The sequence below is a fragment of the Schistocerca gregaria genome, chromosome 5 (genome assembly GCF_023897955.1).
Source record: "Schistocerca gregaria isolate iqSchGreg1 chromosome 5, iqSchGreg1.2, whole genome shotgun sequence".
In the NCBI taxonomy this organism is placed as follows: domain Eukaryota; kingdom Metazoa; phylum Arthropoda; class Insecta; order Orthoptera; family Acrididae; genus Schistocerca; species Schistocerca gregaria.
In genome coordinates, this window is record NC_064924.1 from 624,403,617 (window position 1) to 624,418,423 (window position 14,807).

The window sequence follows — 14,807 nt, forward strand, 5'->3', positions numbered from 1 at the left end:
CCTCGGTGATATAGCGGCAAATTCTGTCCAATTGGCGTGTTAGACCGACAGAACACCGAGCTGGTTGGAGATCACTGTCCATAACGCTCTTAATGTTCACAGTCTGGGAGAGATTCGGCGACCTAGCTGGTCAAGGCAAGGTTTTGCAACCACAAAACAAGCAGAAGAAACTGTCGCCGAATGCAGGTGGGCATTATCTTGATGAAACTAAAGCCCAGGGTGGCTTGCCATTAAGGGAAACACCTATATAAGCGGACCTCCATGCCAGATCCGGCATGACGTCCAAGGCAGAGACTTCGTAGAAATCTGGAAAGTTTTACTAAGAATGACGCGGCTTGTAAACCAAAGAGGAGTGGCAACGAAAAGGAATCTTTCCAATATCTGCCATTAAAATGAGCAAATCCAGATGAATATTCAGACCCCATGAATGCTAGGAAAGAGAAAGACGGCCATCCCTTGATGGTGCAGCTCCGTAACTTGGCAATATATTCCCAGACTAACATGGTTTACGATTTTATAGGAGCGACATATGTTCTGAATGCAGACATGGAAATTTTGTCACTTGAGTGGCCTAGGAAGAGTATTATTTCTATGCAAATACGAGTAATTTCTCTAAACATTTCATCATCACTCTTGCCTCTTAATGAAACTTGTTACTGCCTGCAGCAAAGTTCGAACTTTTGCCTTCTCGCCACCTAACGCTCTGTGTCACATCTCTGAATTTCGGTGTTAGCTGCTCTCATACTGAGAACGAAACACTTCCAAAACGTTCTACATACAATAATTTTGGGTACTAGTATGCATCATTGTAAACTACTGAAACAACTAAATTGGTAAAGTATCAACCGGCTTGCTGGGGTCCTCTTCAGTAACCGCCCTGATGGAGACGATGGAAAGTCGGTCGAAACATCGGCAATTTAGTTGTTTTAGTAGTTTTAATGAGGTAGGCAATACCCAAAATGATTGTTTACGGAAAGACACAGACCGTGAAAACCTTAGAATTTCGCGAAAACGTACTACACTATTAAGACTTCCACAGTAACTGAAATAATAAACATTATGGCTGCCGTCCTGATCACAAACCTAAAATACCAGCCGGGGTAAAAATTTCAGAACCAAGAGCTCCCGAAAGAAATGCCTGTAGGAAAAATTCTCACATGTATTACTAACAGATCAAACTGCAGAATAGCACGAGATGACTGGCGAGCTGCACTTTAACACCTGCCACAGCTGAACAGTGTGCCTAGAGACAGAAAAACAGCAGGTTCCGTGCACCTGTGCTTCCCAGTGGTGACGCATTATAAAATAGTTCTTCAAAACTACAAAATATTGTGGCTTATTTTACTATCTTCAACACTATCCAGGTGGTCCTTAGAGTTGTTTGATGATGTCCTCTACTAAATCCTATCTCACACTAATCTCCGCATCCCTGATTGACTACTACACTCAATATCCTCTATAATAAATGTCTGGAAAAAAAAAGTCCAGGATCACATGTAAGTTGTAAAAATTTAAAATTTATTAATAAGGTGACACGTTTCGATCATGGTACGATCATCATCAGACCATTAAAACTTCTTGATTACGCCTGGAAGGCTGTTGATGAGAAGCCCGCTATATAACGACGATAAACACTGATGAAACAATGATAGTCGGGCCAGAAACCCCGTCAATATTTTGAGAAGTGACCACGTAATTCTTCTGAAATAATAATAGCATATCAGGTAAAATCGAACATATAGTGGCACCGAATCATTTGAAGATGACTACATCGTCCGCTGCCAGCGATAATCAAGATATACAACAGTCTGCTGACGCGTTAGGTTGTAGAGAAACCAGATAATGACCCAGATCTGACATTGCGCCCACCTCTACTGGAAATGAATGACTGCTCCTGTGATGAGACCATCGGTGACTTTCGGTTGTGTTGCAGGTGCCGGCCGCGCGTACCCAGCGATGGTGTTCGCGGCGCTGCTGCTGTCTGCGACCAGCAGGTAGCAGTGACGTCACTGAACAGAAGACTGTCGACGGTCGTCGCCTCCTTCACTGCGGTGGCGAACCCGCGGCCCGCGTTGTGTGCGAACACACGCTACAACTGTGTTTTAGAAGGACCTCCTATTTACATTGCAGCAGACGTAACAGTTTACCGTGTTCGCTACGTACCAGCTGCACTGACTTTGTCAGTGACAAGACGTTTCGCAGGTCTTTCGTATTTTTGATATATACATGTTGTCAGACGTTTACCTTTCATACGACTGCTTTGTACGTAGCGTTGCAGTATTACTAACGAGTTTTGGTTTGAGGAAATTAAACTGTAATTCAGATTACCAATCACATTTCAAACTGTTTAATGTTACTGACGATCCTATGTAAATAATTGTACATGTAATTGTAGTCTTTGTTGTTTATACTGTTGTGCAACAGAATACATATCGAATGTCTTCAGAACCTGAGTAAAGAATACGTGTATACAGCTGTGTTATAACATAGACATCAGCTTCCTCTTTAATAGGTGACGTCTTTTAATCGTTATATTTATTTTAAAATATGTAGATAAATTTAATGGTAGTGGAACTACATCTGTTCATATAAACAAAAGCTTTGCCATCAGTGTTGCGGTCTTGCGAACACTGAAGCACAATATTACCTCTCTACGTACAAAGCAGTCCCAACAGTCAATCAGTATTCCAGTTGTGAAACGCAGCTATGCAGTTATCATTTAAGCAGGATATGTGTGAGTGATAACTGATCACGACAGTTGTTTGTACTTAGTTTATTTAATTAGTTTGGTCTGTTCAGCTGGTTGTGTCTTCTTCTGCAGTGGTGAAATGTTTTCCTCTTCCGATCCATAGTAAATACGGTAGCTAAGTATTGTCACATCACAATACATAATCTTGTTATTTTCCGAAGATTCTGCACTGAGCAGTATTTTATAGGATATGTCAGTTTGAAATCAATTCGAGGGACTGTTTACTGACGAGGGCACATATTCAATTCATAACAGAGGAGCACCCTCCGAAACAAAACATTCGTATACTTAATTGTATATTATCAAGGGAACTAAGTTTGTATCCTAGGTTTACTGTAACCTTCCAACATCCTTTCTTGATACGGCGTAGATTCAAACACGACTTGCTTGAGATATGTGGTCTTTGTTCTCTTTGATGATAATCGAGTCATCATTTTAATAATGATATTTAGCTGAACTGCTGTCAAGCAGTATAAGTTTTCTTATCTGATGTTAATACTACTACTTCAACTGATTAAACGTCAGTACGGATAGCTTCTAATGTATTGTAGCGTCCTTAAGTCTATCTCGAGAATTATTTGCAAGGTAATATGGTGAGTAAATTATGATACTGTCTTATAAGACGTCGTTAATATGCCAAGAAAACTATATTTTCTTGCATAAAATAGGTTTTTGGGCCACAACACTTCAAAGGTAGAGCTAAATATGCAGTTGGACGTTGCACACATATATACATGACAGATACTGAGGTAGTGACTATCAGCAATTTCAGAAGTGTCGAAACTCACGTGTGTTTGAAGCAAATAGAATGTCTTAAGTAACGCCTTCAGACACCCTTAAGTGTGACAAAGAGAAATGTAGTACCTACTTGTGTGCAGTTTTGAGATGTAAGAGTAGACAGTCTTAATACTGAGAGAAGAAAAAAATTAAATTACTTAATATGAAAGAGATCGGCATGAAATCACTTTACTGTCTACTGAATTTTCTCTCACTGTGTCGTAAATTCCAGTGGAGTTTAAACCACCTCCAGATCCCTGACTAAGATATTTTTACGTAATATAAAGTTACACGATATTAAAATATTCCATGGGTAAGCTTACGATTACTCTGTTATCAATATATCATCTGGAATTTTTTAGGCAATTTTCATTTAAGTCTGTTGTCACGTAGATGACATTGCACCATATCTTTTGCTATAGAATCGTATCTTTAGTTAAGTGAACAGTGATTTTCAACGCGAGTATAGAGAAGGAAACAAAGGTAATTATTGTGTTTGCTGGTACGTCATGCACGCATGTTCATCTCATCACTGTTCGAACCACAACCAGCTGGCGGAAGCGCGAAAGAAACTGGGAACAAATTTGCTTTTGTAAATCTGCTGCCCCTTGACCTTAATTTTTGTATCTCTTATATGGACGTCTGTAAATACTTTTCATGTGTTGAGATTTTGAAATAAAGTGTTATGTATGGAAACTCTAACTGCCTTTAAACAGTCACTGAATTCTCAGGATATACGCTGACTGGTTAGTACATAACGAAACACCTTTTTAGTGAAAATTATGCAAGTGTAGCTCACATGGCTTTCAGTACGAAAGAGATATAAGAAATGCCCGGACCACATAGGGATTATTTGTGGTGATACTTCGACCAGGAATGTTGAGTTCTGTCAATTTAAGCAACTAAATGCTGAGACGATTTAGTCTTTGACAGTGACACTGGCTTTAAGAGAAGGCCACGTTGGACATTTGTGTGGCATGTCATTGGTATGTTTCAAAAGTTAACAAGTGGGGCATGGCGTCTGATGCCCAGGAGCCGTCGGACATGGAAGGCTTTTTCACCTCTCGTGACTCTGTAATCCTGAAGAGGATATTAAATATTCTACGATCAACTACACTTTACAATACGCCGTTTACAGAAGAAGCTCAATAACAGAAGACGGGAGGAGACATCTTCAGGAGCAGATGATTCAGGTTAGTCTACAATTGCTGTTCCATGCGTGGATGAAAATCATATGTCAAGATCGTTAATTTTCTATATTTGTTACATGTTTCGGCTCATTGATGAGCCACCCTCAGCTCTAAAATACCGAAAATGGTATATAAAAAGTGAACAGTAATAAAAACATTCAATATTTGAATTTCTATTACAGAATACACATCAATGAAAATTGTTGTTAAGTGTGTGACAATCGTTAGACATCGTCGTACTCTTAGAGCTAGGCCATCCTTGTTAAATACAGTAATCATATTGGCATAACGGGAAAAATATTAAAACGTGGCACAATAGAAATATGCAAAAATATATGGTGAGTGATATGAAATACCTTACCTAAAATTAAAAATAGTAGTTTACAACGTTAATCGCTAATCAAATATTGTTACGGTGTCTATATTGCCACATATGTGTACCAACGATCGACAGCAATGACAGCTACATCACCTATGAGTGGATGTAAAACAGATACCATATCTAACATTCATAACAGGAGACGGAAGCGTCTGAGACAGCTGTCAGCCAATTGGCTGAGGTGTGACGTCATGGCTACACGAAAAAACACTGATTGCCAGATGGCGCTATCATTCATCTAATTTAATACAGGCGTGACTCCATTAAGACATTTAAGTTACATAAATATCAGTACATCTGTACTAAATAATCACTGAGTATATTTGTTGGTTAAATACTAAAGAAATAAAAAAAGGAGGCACTGAATGTCAGGCAATTGCGTCCAAAGGCACTAGTATGGACAGTGTATTATTTTAAGTAGAGAAAAACAAAATAACTTTACTGATCAAATGAAATAAAACGCTAAAATTGAATAATAGGACGAAAGAGGTGCCAGATATAACGGGCTCGATCAATGGCTATGATAACCAACCAGTAAACGGGGTGTTCAAAAAAAAGGTATCGAATTCTTCGAGACGTGGTCGTATTAATCGAAGCAAGAAAAATAAGTATAATAAACATGGGTCCGGAAATATATATAGTTTCAGAGCTAAACAGTGTTTATAAGAATGGCTGCGCAAGGCTTGGCTGTGGATGTTAGCACAGTCGTCGCATTGGCGCTCCACCAAATATGTCGGCAGGGTATTGTGATGTCTTACTCACAGTACTCTGCAGTCGGTGTGTGTTTCGAGCCGTCTTGTAGGCTGTGTTAGTTTTAGTCCTTTTTGTATGGCTTATTGTACAGTACTGTCAAACCCGGATATGTATCATGGTGTTTTACCTTCATCCAAATGGGGTTTCAGTTATGCGTTTACAGTTATTTACGACGTTTGTACATTTTCTTTCTATTTTTACCTATGGAAGCCTACTACTCGACACATGAAATGGCGGATATTGTATTCTGCTATGATTTAACAAGTGGACGTTGCCTGCTGTCCCGTGACCTCTACACTGGAAACTATACACCGCGCAGAGAGCTCTCTGATAAGCTGTTGGGCAGACATTTCCACCGTGTGAGGAACGTAGGCACCCATGAAACTGGGAATATTGGTAGCGGAAGGCCCCGCACAGTCCGTACTCCTGCATGGCGAGCTTGTGGTACGTTCGTTGTCAGGAACCCCTGGGGCCAGTGTGAGACGATGAGCAGCAGCAGAATGAGAGTCTCACTCTCTTACCTGGGGGAGATAGGACGAGGCAGAGGGTACTTCACGAACAAGTGCTGTACCCATACCATATACAGCACGTTCAAGCCCTAAGGCCACAGTATCATCATGAAAGACAGCGGTTCTGTCAGTAGTTACTGGAGAAGTGTGTCGTAGATCCATTGCTCACATTGAAGATTTTATTTATCGATAAGGTAGGGTTCACAACAGATGCCGTGAATTTCCATAAGCAGTATGCATGGGCAGACGCAAATCCCCAAGAAATTCAGGAAAGAGGGCATCAAGACCGATTCTCAATCCACCTATGGGCAGGCGTACTTGGAGATAGCTTAATAGAACCATCCGTGCTACCACGAAGGGTAACTGGAGCTCATTTTCCGGACTTTCTCGTAGTTCCAACATTGTTGGAGGCTGTGCCGTTGCAGCAACGAATACAAATGTGGTTCATGTTTGATGGCGCAGCACGACACGTTCGTCAGAATGTACGCGATCATCTGCCGCAGACATTTCAGGACCTCTTTATTGGTCGGTGTAGCGTGGGGAGTGGGGGGTTAAACCTTGTGGCCTAATCGTTCCCTAGATGTTTGATAATGAGGACACGTGAAGGAACTGGTCTGCGACACACGAATCAACAACGTACGGACACTACAGGATCACGTCTTCAATGCGTGCCAGCAGGACCACATTAACTATATTTACTTCAAATGTTGCGACATTCCTTACGGCGGACGGCAGAGGAATGCATTGGCATATGGAGGTCACGTTGAAGACCACCTGTACACAACTGTTCATCTCAGAAAGTGTGCATTTCCAGAACCATGGGTACTGGACCTATTTTTCTTATCTCGCTCAGTACTACCATCTTTGAAAGTGTCCGACACTTTCTTGAACACCCTGTATATGTGGCTAACCGACAGTAGTACAATTGAGTCATTAAGTGTTACAAAAGAGAAAACATAGTATCGAAAGACAAGAATTTTTTTTCAAAGTGACATTATGCTTTGCCATTTGTTATAGAATATATCATGATTTGCTGACATGTTCAATACATGTCAAAACGGAATAAGCCAATGACTAATGAGCAATTCTCCACTTTATTCTGTAATAATCAGGATTTTATTCTGTAATAAGTTCATGAAGTCAGTCACATTCGAAGGCCGAAATTTAGAAGCCATAAAACAGATGCACAATACACATCCAGCTTAAGATCTTGGTGTTTCGTTCGTTGACAATGTCAAAGAATAATGACTCCTTTTATGCCAATCGTCGTCGCGGGAGTAGTCACACTCGGGAACATTACGTGATCAACAAATACCTCACAGAAGCACGCAAGTCTGTGGTGGCATGTCAAAGAAATATGATGAATCTGTCTGTCTCTCTCTCTCTCTCTCTCTCTCTCTCTCTCTCTCTCTCTCTCTCTCTCTCTCCCTCTATCTCCCTCTCCTTCCATCTAGAGCGCAGTCGATGTCTCTGTGGCTAGTGGCAATAGTGTTGTGTCAAAACAATGTTAGTATGCTAGTCCACCCCACCAGAAAGAGAGAGAGAGAGAGACAGAGGGGGGGGGGGGGGGGGGGGGAGAGATCAGGCTGAAAGATAGACATACAAAGGGAATTTCGAACTCTTTGCATCAACCATCTAGGTATAACAGATCACCTCATGGGGAATTACTTCTGTTATGGACAAAATGTTCGCTAACACTTCCTAGTGAGATTAGGCGTCCTTCTGTACTGGTTCAGTGCATGAGAGGTGAAAAGGAGGATCAGTCTGCTGCATGTGTATGCAATGTGTGTTGCCTATAGCCCCGTCATCTGCTCTACGTTAAAGGAGCTGGCCTGAGGAAATTAAAGTTCCTAATTCGTTTTTCAAGACTCTTTCCTTACTTACAATCACTCATTGTATGCACCTTCTGGATGAAAGTCAAATTACTGAGGTATGTGGTATGCGGCACACCTGGTTGACAGATGCTGCAAGGTCGAGAGAATCTCGTTCTCCTGTGGTCCCGGCGCCGGTGAATATTAAAGAATTTCCAACGTCCTCGGGGGTGTCAACGCACACTTTATTTATTGTCAACAAAGCTGTTTCAAATGATGTGACCCATCACCACTGAAGTTGTAAGAGAAACGAAACCGTTCCAACAAACGGTATAAGGGTTGCAGAGGCGACTTGGTACATAACGTTTTTCATAAAGAACCGTTCTCCAGAAATAAACCATTCGGATACAAAATAAGTTTGAAGATTACTTTCAAATATCCCGCCTCACGCTACACGCAGAGACTGTGGTTCTCCACTGAAGCGCTGGGCAATATGAAGAAAAAAAGGATTCAAGAGTAGAATTAAATTTAAAATTAAACGATTTCAGTGATAAGAGTCTCACTAAAAATGAAGAAGAATTACAGGGTCTGCAGAATGGAAGAACACTCTCATGGGTATGCAATATGGATTGAGAGTAATTCGAAGAAAGACGAAAGAAATGGGAAGTAGCAGAAATGAGAACATCTAGAAACGTAATACCACAACTGGTAATCATGAAGTAGACAAAGTTAAGAAATTTTTCTGCCTAGGCACGAAAACAGCGAATAATGAACGGAGCATGAAGGACTTCAAAAGCGGAGCAGCAGAGGCAAAAATGGCATTCATAGCCAAGAGAAGGCTAGTAGTATGAAGCACAGGCCTTAATTTGCTGAAGAAATTTGTCAGAATGTGCGTTTGGAGCACATGGCATGGACTGTGGGTAAGCCGGATCAGAAGAGAATCGAAGCATTTGCGATACGGCCCTTTAAACCGATGTCGAAAATTAGGAGGACTGATAAGATAAGGAAGTAGGAGGCTCTGAGCTGAATCTGTGAGGAAAGGAATAAATGATAAACACTGTCAAGAAGAAGGGACAGGATGGTAGGACATCAGTTAAGGTATCACGGAAGTACTTCTGTGGTACTAGAGGGAAACTGTAAAGGATAAAAACTGTAGAGGAAGCCAGAAATTGACATACATCAAGTAACTGACAATGGAGGTTGCAGGTGCTGCTCGAGAGGAAAAGGTTGGCACCGGAGACGAACTCGTGGCGGCCGCATCAAACCAGTCGGAAGACCGAGGACTCAAAAACTACGCGCCAATTGGACAGAATTTGTCACGACATCCATCATGAGAACACACAACAATTCTCCCGATGAGTTCCAAGCCGAATTATTTGTTGCATGACAACCAAAGATGGACTAACGTGTTACTGACTTGTTCGATTTCTGAAGCTCTTTCTCTTGAATAAATTACGATTTTTTTCTGAAATTGTAATCATTTGGTTGTCTGCATGTGTACATCGCATCCACCGATTTCCTTCCCATTTGGATAATTCCTTCGTGATACATTACTTTCTTTTCCCATGGGGTGTATACTTAGTGGGAGAAGAGGCAAATGAGGAATCACTGCAGCGAGGAGACACGCCGCGAAAAATGAAATCCACTGACATTGGTAGTTTTAGCCTGGGAATGAGCTTCTCGGAAATGGGGAAGCTGGTCATGAGAATCATAGCAAAATGGTGGGAGAACAGTGAAACCACGATGAGGTGACAAGGTGTCTGACCTGGATCAGATGTGACGAAAGAGTACGATGCTGGTGCAGCCACAAATTCAGCTTATTTTCCTATCGAGGGTCCCCATAGGAGATAACCCCTACAAATAGCCACGCAGACCCAACGGTGTCGTAATTTACTACCGCAGTGGGCACGGGATCGTTGAAATTGGACCAAAGATCAATGGAAACGTTTCTTATTACAACAGGGCGGGTTCGTGTACCTATATAGCATCATCGAGTCGAAAAATTGCTCGAAACGTGCACAGCGCCACGGACTGATGTCGATGGCACAGTATTATGCTTAGGGCTGCATTTGCCTGGGCTTCATTGGGGCCTACTGTAGACACCATTACAGCTTTGGACTACGTCAGTATTATTGCGCGATCACTTCCATCCCTTCATCGTTGATGTCTTCACCAAGGGCATTGACATCTTTCAGCAGGATAACAGTATTTGTGCCCGTATCTCGTTGTCGTGCGGAGGCGTTCTCGCTTCCCACGCCAGGGTTCGATTCCCGGCGGGGTCAGGGATTTTCTCTGCCTAGTGATGGCTGGGTGTTGTGTGATGTCCTTAGGTTAGTTAGGTTTAAGTAGTTCTAAGTTCTAGGGGACTGATGACCATAGATGTTTAGTCCCACAGTGCTCAGAGCCATTTGAACCACTTTTGGACAGGCAGGAAAATTCAGAATTCGTACAATTATTATGTACACTCGATTTACATACACAGCACTTTCCACCCCTCCTTCGCCCCTCTTACTTGCCCATTTACGTAGCTCATTCATAATAAACACATCCCCACAACATTTTCGAAGGCTGTTACTTCAGACTAACAGACGACACTTAATGAACAAACAACAGATATGTGTTGTCATCAGAATGAATTGTAATGACAGTGCTATAATCTAAAATTAGAAAGTACTTCAAAATGAACAGGAAGTCTTCTATCGCAGGATATCTTTATGTTGTGGTAACCGGTTTCTGTCAGTTTTTGACCATCATGTATGAGGTCTTAGGATGATCAAGAAGTGACCAAAACAGGTTTCACTAAATAAAGGCTTTTAGTGGTCGAGATTTGTTTCGTTAATTTTAAAGAACTAAGTAAAAAGAACACCGCTTTCCACGGGAAATTACTAAAATTAGAGAGACGGTTAAAAACAATAGTTTTAACTTACCCCTAATATTTTGGTAAGTATACGAAATATAATACTGAAAAACCCTGATGAAATTTAGATGACAAACTGCAGCTGGGCTGAAAATGTAAGCAGCCGCATGGAAATCATTTTGTGAAACTAAAAAATATTTTTTTCATAATTTTAGAAATTTAAATACCATGATCTAAAGGCTATTATGTATAGTAAGAAATGATTTCCTTACATATTATTTGACAAAAAGTAAACTCACTGACGATAAAGCTTCACCGAAACATTTATGGATGTTGAACAAGAACAATTTGTGCTTCCTCAAGACAGAATCTTATATCCATAAGCATGTTTTAAATCGTATTCCATGTGACCTTTTTCCTTCATAAAATCTACATAACAAATTTAAAAGCTTCGAGTCTGCAGAATGCATGCAGTTTCTAGAAGGAGTATGAGTTCTTGCAAAAAATTAGACAACTGAAATGGAGCTAAAATCAGCCATATAATAATTATTTCTCTTCAGTTTCGTACGTGTCTAAGTTAATGAATGCAAGTAACGACTGATTTGGGAAGTAGTCATTTTTATACGTAAGCTCGAAAAAGGTGTCTTTCACTCAAATGGGCAACCTGAAATGACGGGGAGTTACAATAATCATCGTTTCTTAATTTTCGCAAACTGAAGTTCAGCTAGAACGAATTAATAGAAGTAATAGAAACCAGAACATTCTCCTCGATGGCGTGTGTTCATCGGAGGTGAGGGTATCATCTGGAGTGCCCCAGAGAAGTGTGGTACGTTCGCTGTTGTTTTCTATCTACATAAATGATCTTTTGGATAGGGTCGACAGCAATGTGCGGCTGTTTGCTGATGATGCTGTGGTGTGCGGGAAGGTGTCGTCGTTGAGTGACTGTAGGAGGATACAAGATTGCGATTAGTGTAAAGAATGGCAGATATCTCTAAATATAGGTAAATGTAAATTAATGCAGATGAATAGGAAAAATAATCCTGCAATGTTTGAATACTCCATTAGTAGTGTAGCGCTTGACATAGTCACGTCGATTAAATATTTGGACGTAACATTTCAGAGCGATATGAAGTGGGACAAGCATGTAATGGCAGTTGTGGGGAAGGCGGATGGTCGTCTTCGGTTCATTGGTAGAATTTTGGGAAGATGTGGATCATTAGTAAAGGAGACCGTTTATAGAACGCTGGTGCGAGCTATTCCTATCAGGTCGGATTGAGGGAGGACATAGAAGCAATTCAGAGGCGAGCTGCTAGATTTGTTACCGGTAGGTTTGAACATCACGCGAGGGTTACGGAAATGCTTCAAGAACTCGGGTGGGAGTCTGTAGAGGAAAGGAGGCGTTCTTTTCGTGAATCGCTACTGAGTAAATTTAGAGAACCAACATTTGAGGCTGACTGCAGCACAATTTTACTGTCGCCAACTTACATTTCACGGAAAGACCACAAAGATAAGATAAGAGAGATTAGGGCTCGTACGGAGGCATATAGGCCGTCATTTTTCCCTCGTTCTGTTTGGGAGTGGAACAGGGAGAGAAGATGGTAGTTGTGGTACGAGGTACCCTCCGCCACGCACCGTGTGGTGGATTGCGGAGTATGTTTGTAGTTGTAGATCTAGATGAATTTTGTCCTTCACATCCATTGATTCAAAAAGGATTGGCTGGGCTCGAAAGTGGTCAACTTCCCTTGCACGCATGCAGGAAGTCGGCAAACTGAATCTACAGACAACACCGAGAAAGAGAGCAGCAGCTAGTAGGGCTTTTTACAACTACAGATGTTTTAAGCATATGACCCCATTAGAATTTCGTAAGAAGTGTGTGGTACACAGACACATTCACGAGAAAGATTTTCGCGAGATAGATTCCGAAAATTTGGAAGCTTCTAAAACGACATTTGAAAGCGAAATGTCTCACCCTTGCAGAGTTTTGTATGAAGTCACAAGGTTATTATATGCCACTGTTACTATGGTCGAGGCACTAGGCAACTCCTGTCCGAAGCGAAAAAGTAATACACAATGGATGGAAGCAGGTGGCCCTATACGAAGGTGGGGTCGATGTAAAGTCTACTGCGAAAATACAGCAAAATGTCGGAAATTGTGTGCCTCACGAAATGTGAAGTACGACGGCGTGCTGAAACGTAATGCCTCCAAATATTTTTATGCGAAAACCCTGAAGGCTTTCTAAATAAAACAAGCGTTATTAACATTCTACATCTTTGATCTTCATATCCACATATTTGCAGCCCTTTGCCACTTGAGGACTCCGAACTATAGCGTGTAACATTGCCGTGTTTACGCAATTATGAGAAACAGCGGGCAGTAATCGAGTTTAGATTTTGAAGAGTTCATCCACATATGGAGCTGCCGCTTCTTCATATGAAAATGCCAGACATCAAGCGAGCGGTGCGATTTATGCAACAATCCGACACCTTTGGTTCACTGTCTTGTATTATCCCCCATACACTCCCGACAGGACCATCTCTATTTTCATCAGTCTCGAAAACGCAAATATCATCTTCGAAGACCCCTCTTTGATTGAGATGAACCGCTGTAGCAGAGGTAATGTTGTGTTTCCGTCAACGAAGTCTTGCTTTCCACAGTGACGGTCTCAGCCAAAGGGTCTCCCGTTGGGAAAAATATGTTCGACACCAGGGTGGCTACGTGGAGAAATAAATATGTAGAAATGAAACATAAGTATTTTTTATGTTAATGACGTTTGTTTTATTTCTAAAAAAATTAAGAGTTTTCACATGAGAAATTTTGAGGCATTGCTTTTCAGGAAGCCCTCGTATTAATAGGCAGGTGGAAAGTAACTCTTTTGAGCAACTGTATGAAAACATACCTGTGGATTTGCAGAGTGATGCATCATCTTCTGGATGAAGCATCTACCCATTAAGTTTGTTACGTAATGACTACATTGAGGATTATGAAATAAAAATTTTAGGCACCTGCGGCTTGTATAGTGCTGTATGGCTGTCACCTATCCCCACATGTAATTCGTCGCTGAAAACTGAAAGTGTTTGCTGTACACGTTATTGCAGCCGTAAGAAGGTAATCCGCATTTAATTTAAACCGCATACCAAGTGTGGGATGAAAGTACTGGAAGAACCTGTTGGCAAAGTGCGCGGAACTGAAGCAAGGCTATACATTAAAAGGAATAAACTTTTGATCTTCGGTACCAGGTCGTGCTATTTTCACCCTGTTCCTTTATTTCTCATCTTGGTACATCCATAGTTCGAATGGAGGACAGTGGGACGTCAGCTGGTATAAATTTATATTAAAAATGAAGAAATTCCTCCACCTGTATTTAAGGTGTCTATTTTATTTTCGCATATAGTTTCAACGTTGTAACAACGTCATCTTAAGGACCATACACTTGTTGACGTCAACTGAGTGCGGCTGATACTAGAAGTCAGTGGTGAGATATGGACGTGACACACTTATGTGGCCTAGGAACTTAGCTAGCTTGTACTAGCAACATTGGTTTCCTATAGAAAGGGGTACATGACTTTTATCTGGCCTAGGAAGTTAGCTAGCCTGTACCAGCAACATCGCGCTTATTCAGTACTCCTTCAAGGGTCATCATGGCAACCGAACGGAACCATCTGCAGTTCGGGGCCACCCCCTGCTCTCCCGCCCCTCTTGCCGGGTTTTCACCAGCAGCTGCGTCGCCGTGGCTGTTATCCAACGCCTCCCGCTGGCCTTTCATCCCCAGTCGCTCGCTCCAA

The 14,807-nt window shown here is 41.4% G+C and overlaps 1 protein-coding gene across 2 annotated transcripts in view; it reads left to right on the forward strand.

Moving 5' to 3' along the window:
* The window catches only part of LOC126272978 (uncharacterized), an 802,883-nt gene extending 798,655 nt beyond the window's left edge, over positions 1-4,228 (forward strand). For both annotated transcript variants that reach the window (XM_049976318.1, XM_049976319.1), the window contains exon 6: positions 1,934-4,228. In XM_049976318.1, coding sequence (XP_049832275.1) covers positions 1,934-1,998 — 65 coding nt within the window. In that variant the 3' untranslated portion in view covers positions 1,999-4,228. The remainder of the gene's footprint in view (positions 1-1,933) is intronic.
* The last annotated feature ends 10,579 nt before the right edge of the window (positions 4,229-14,807 follow it).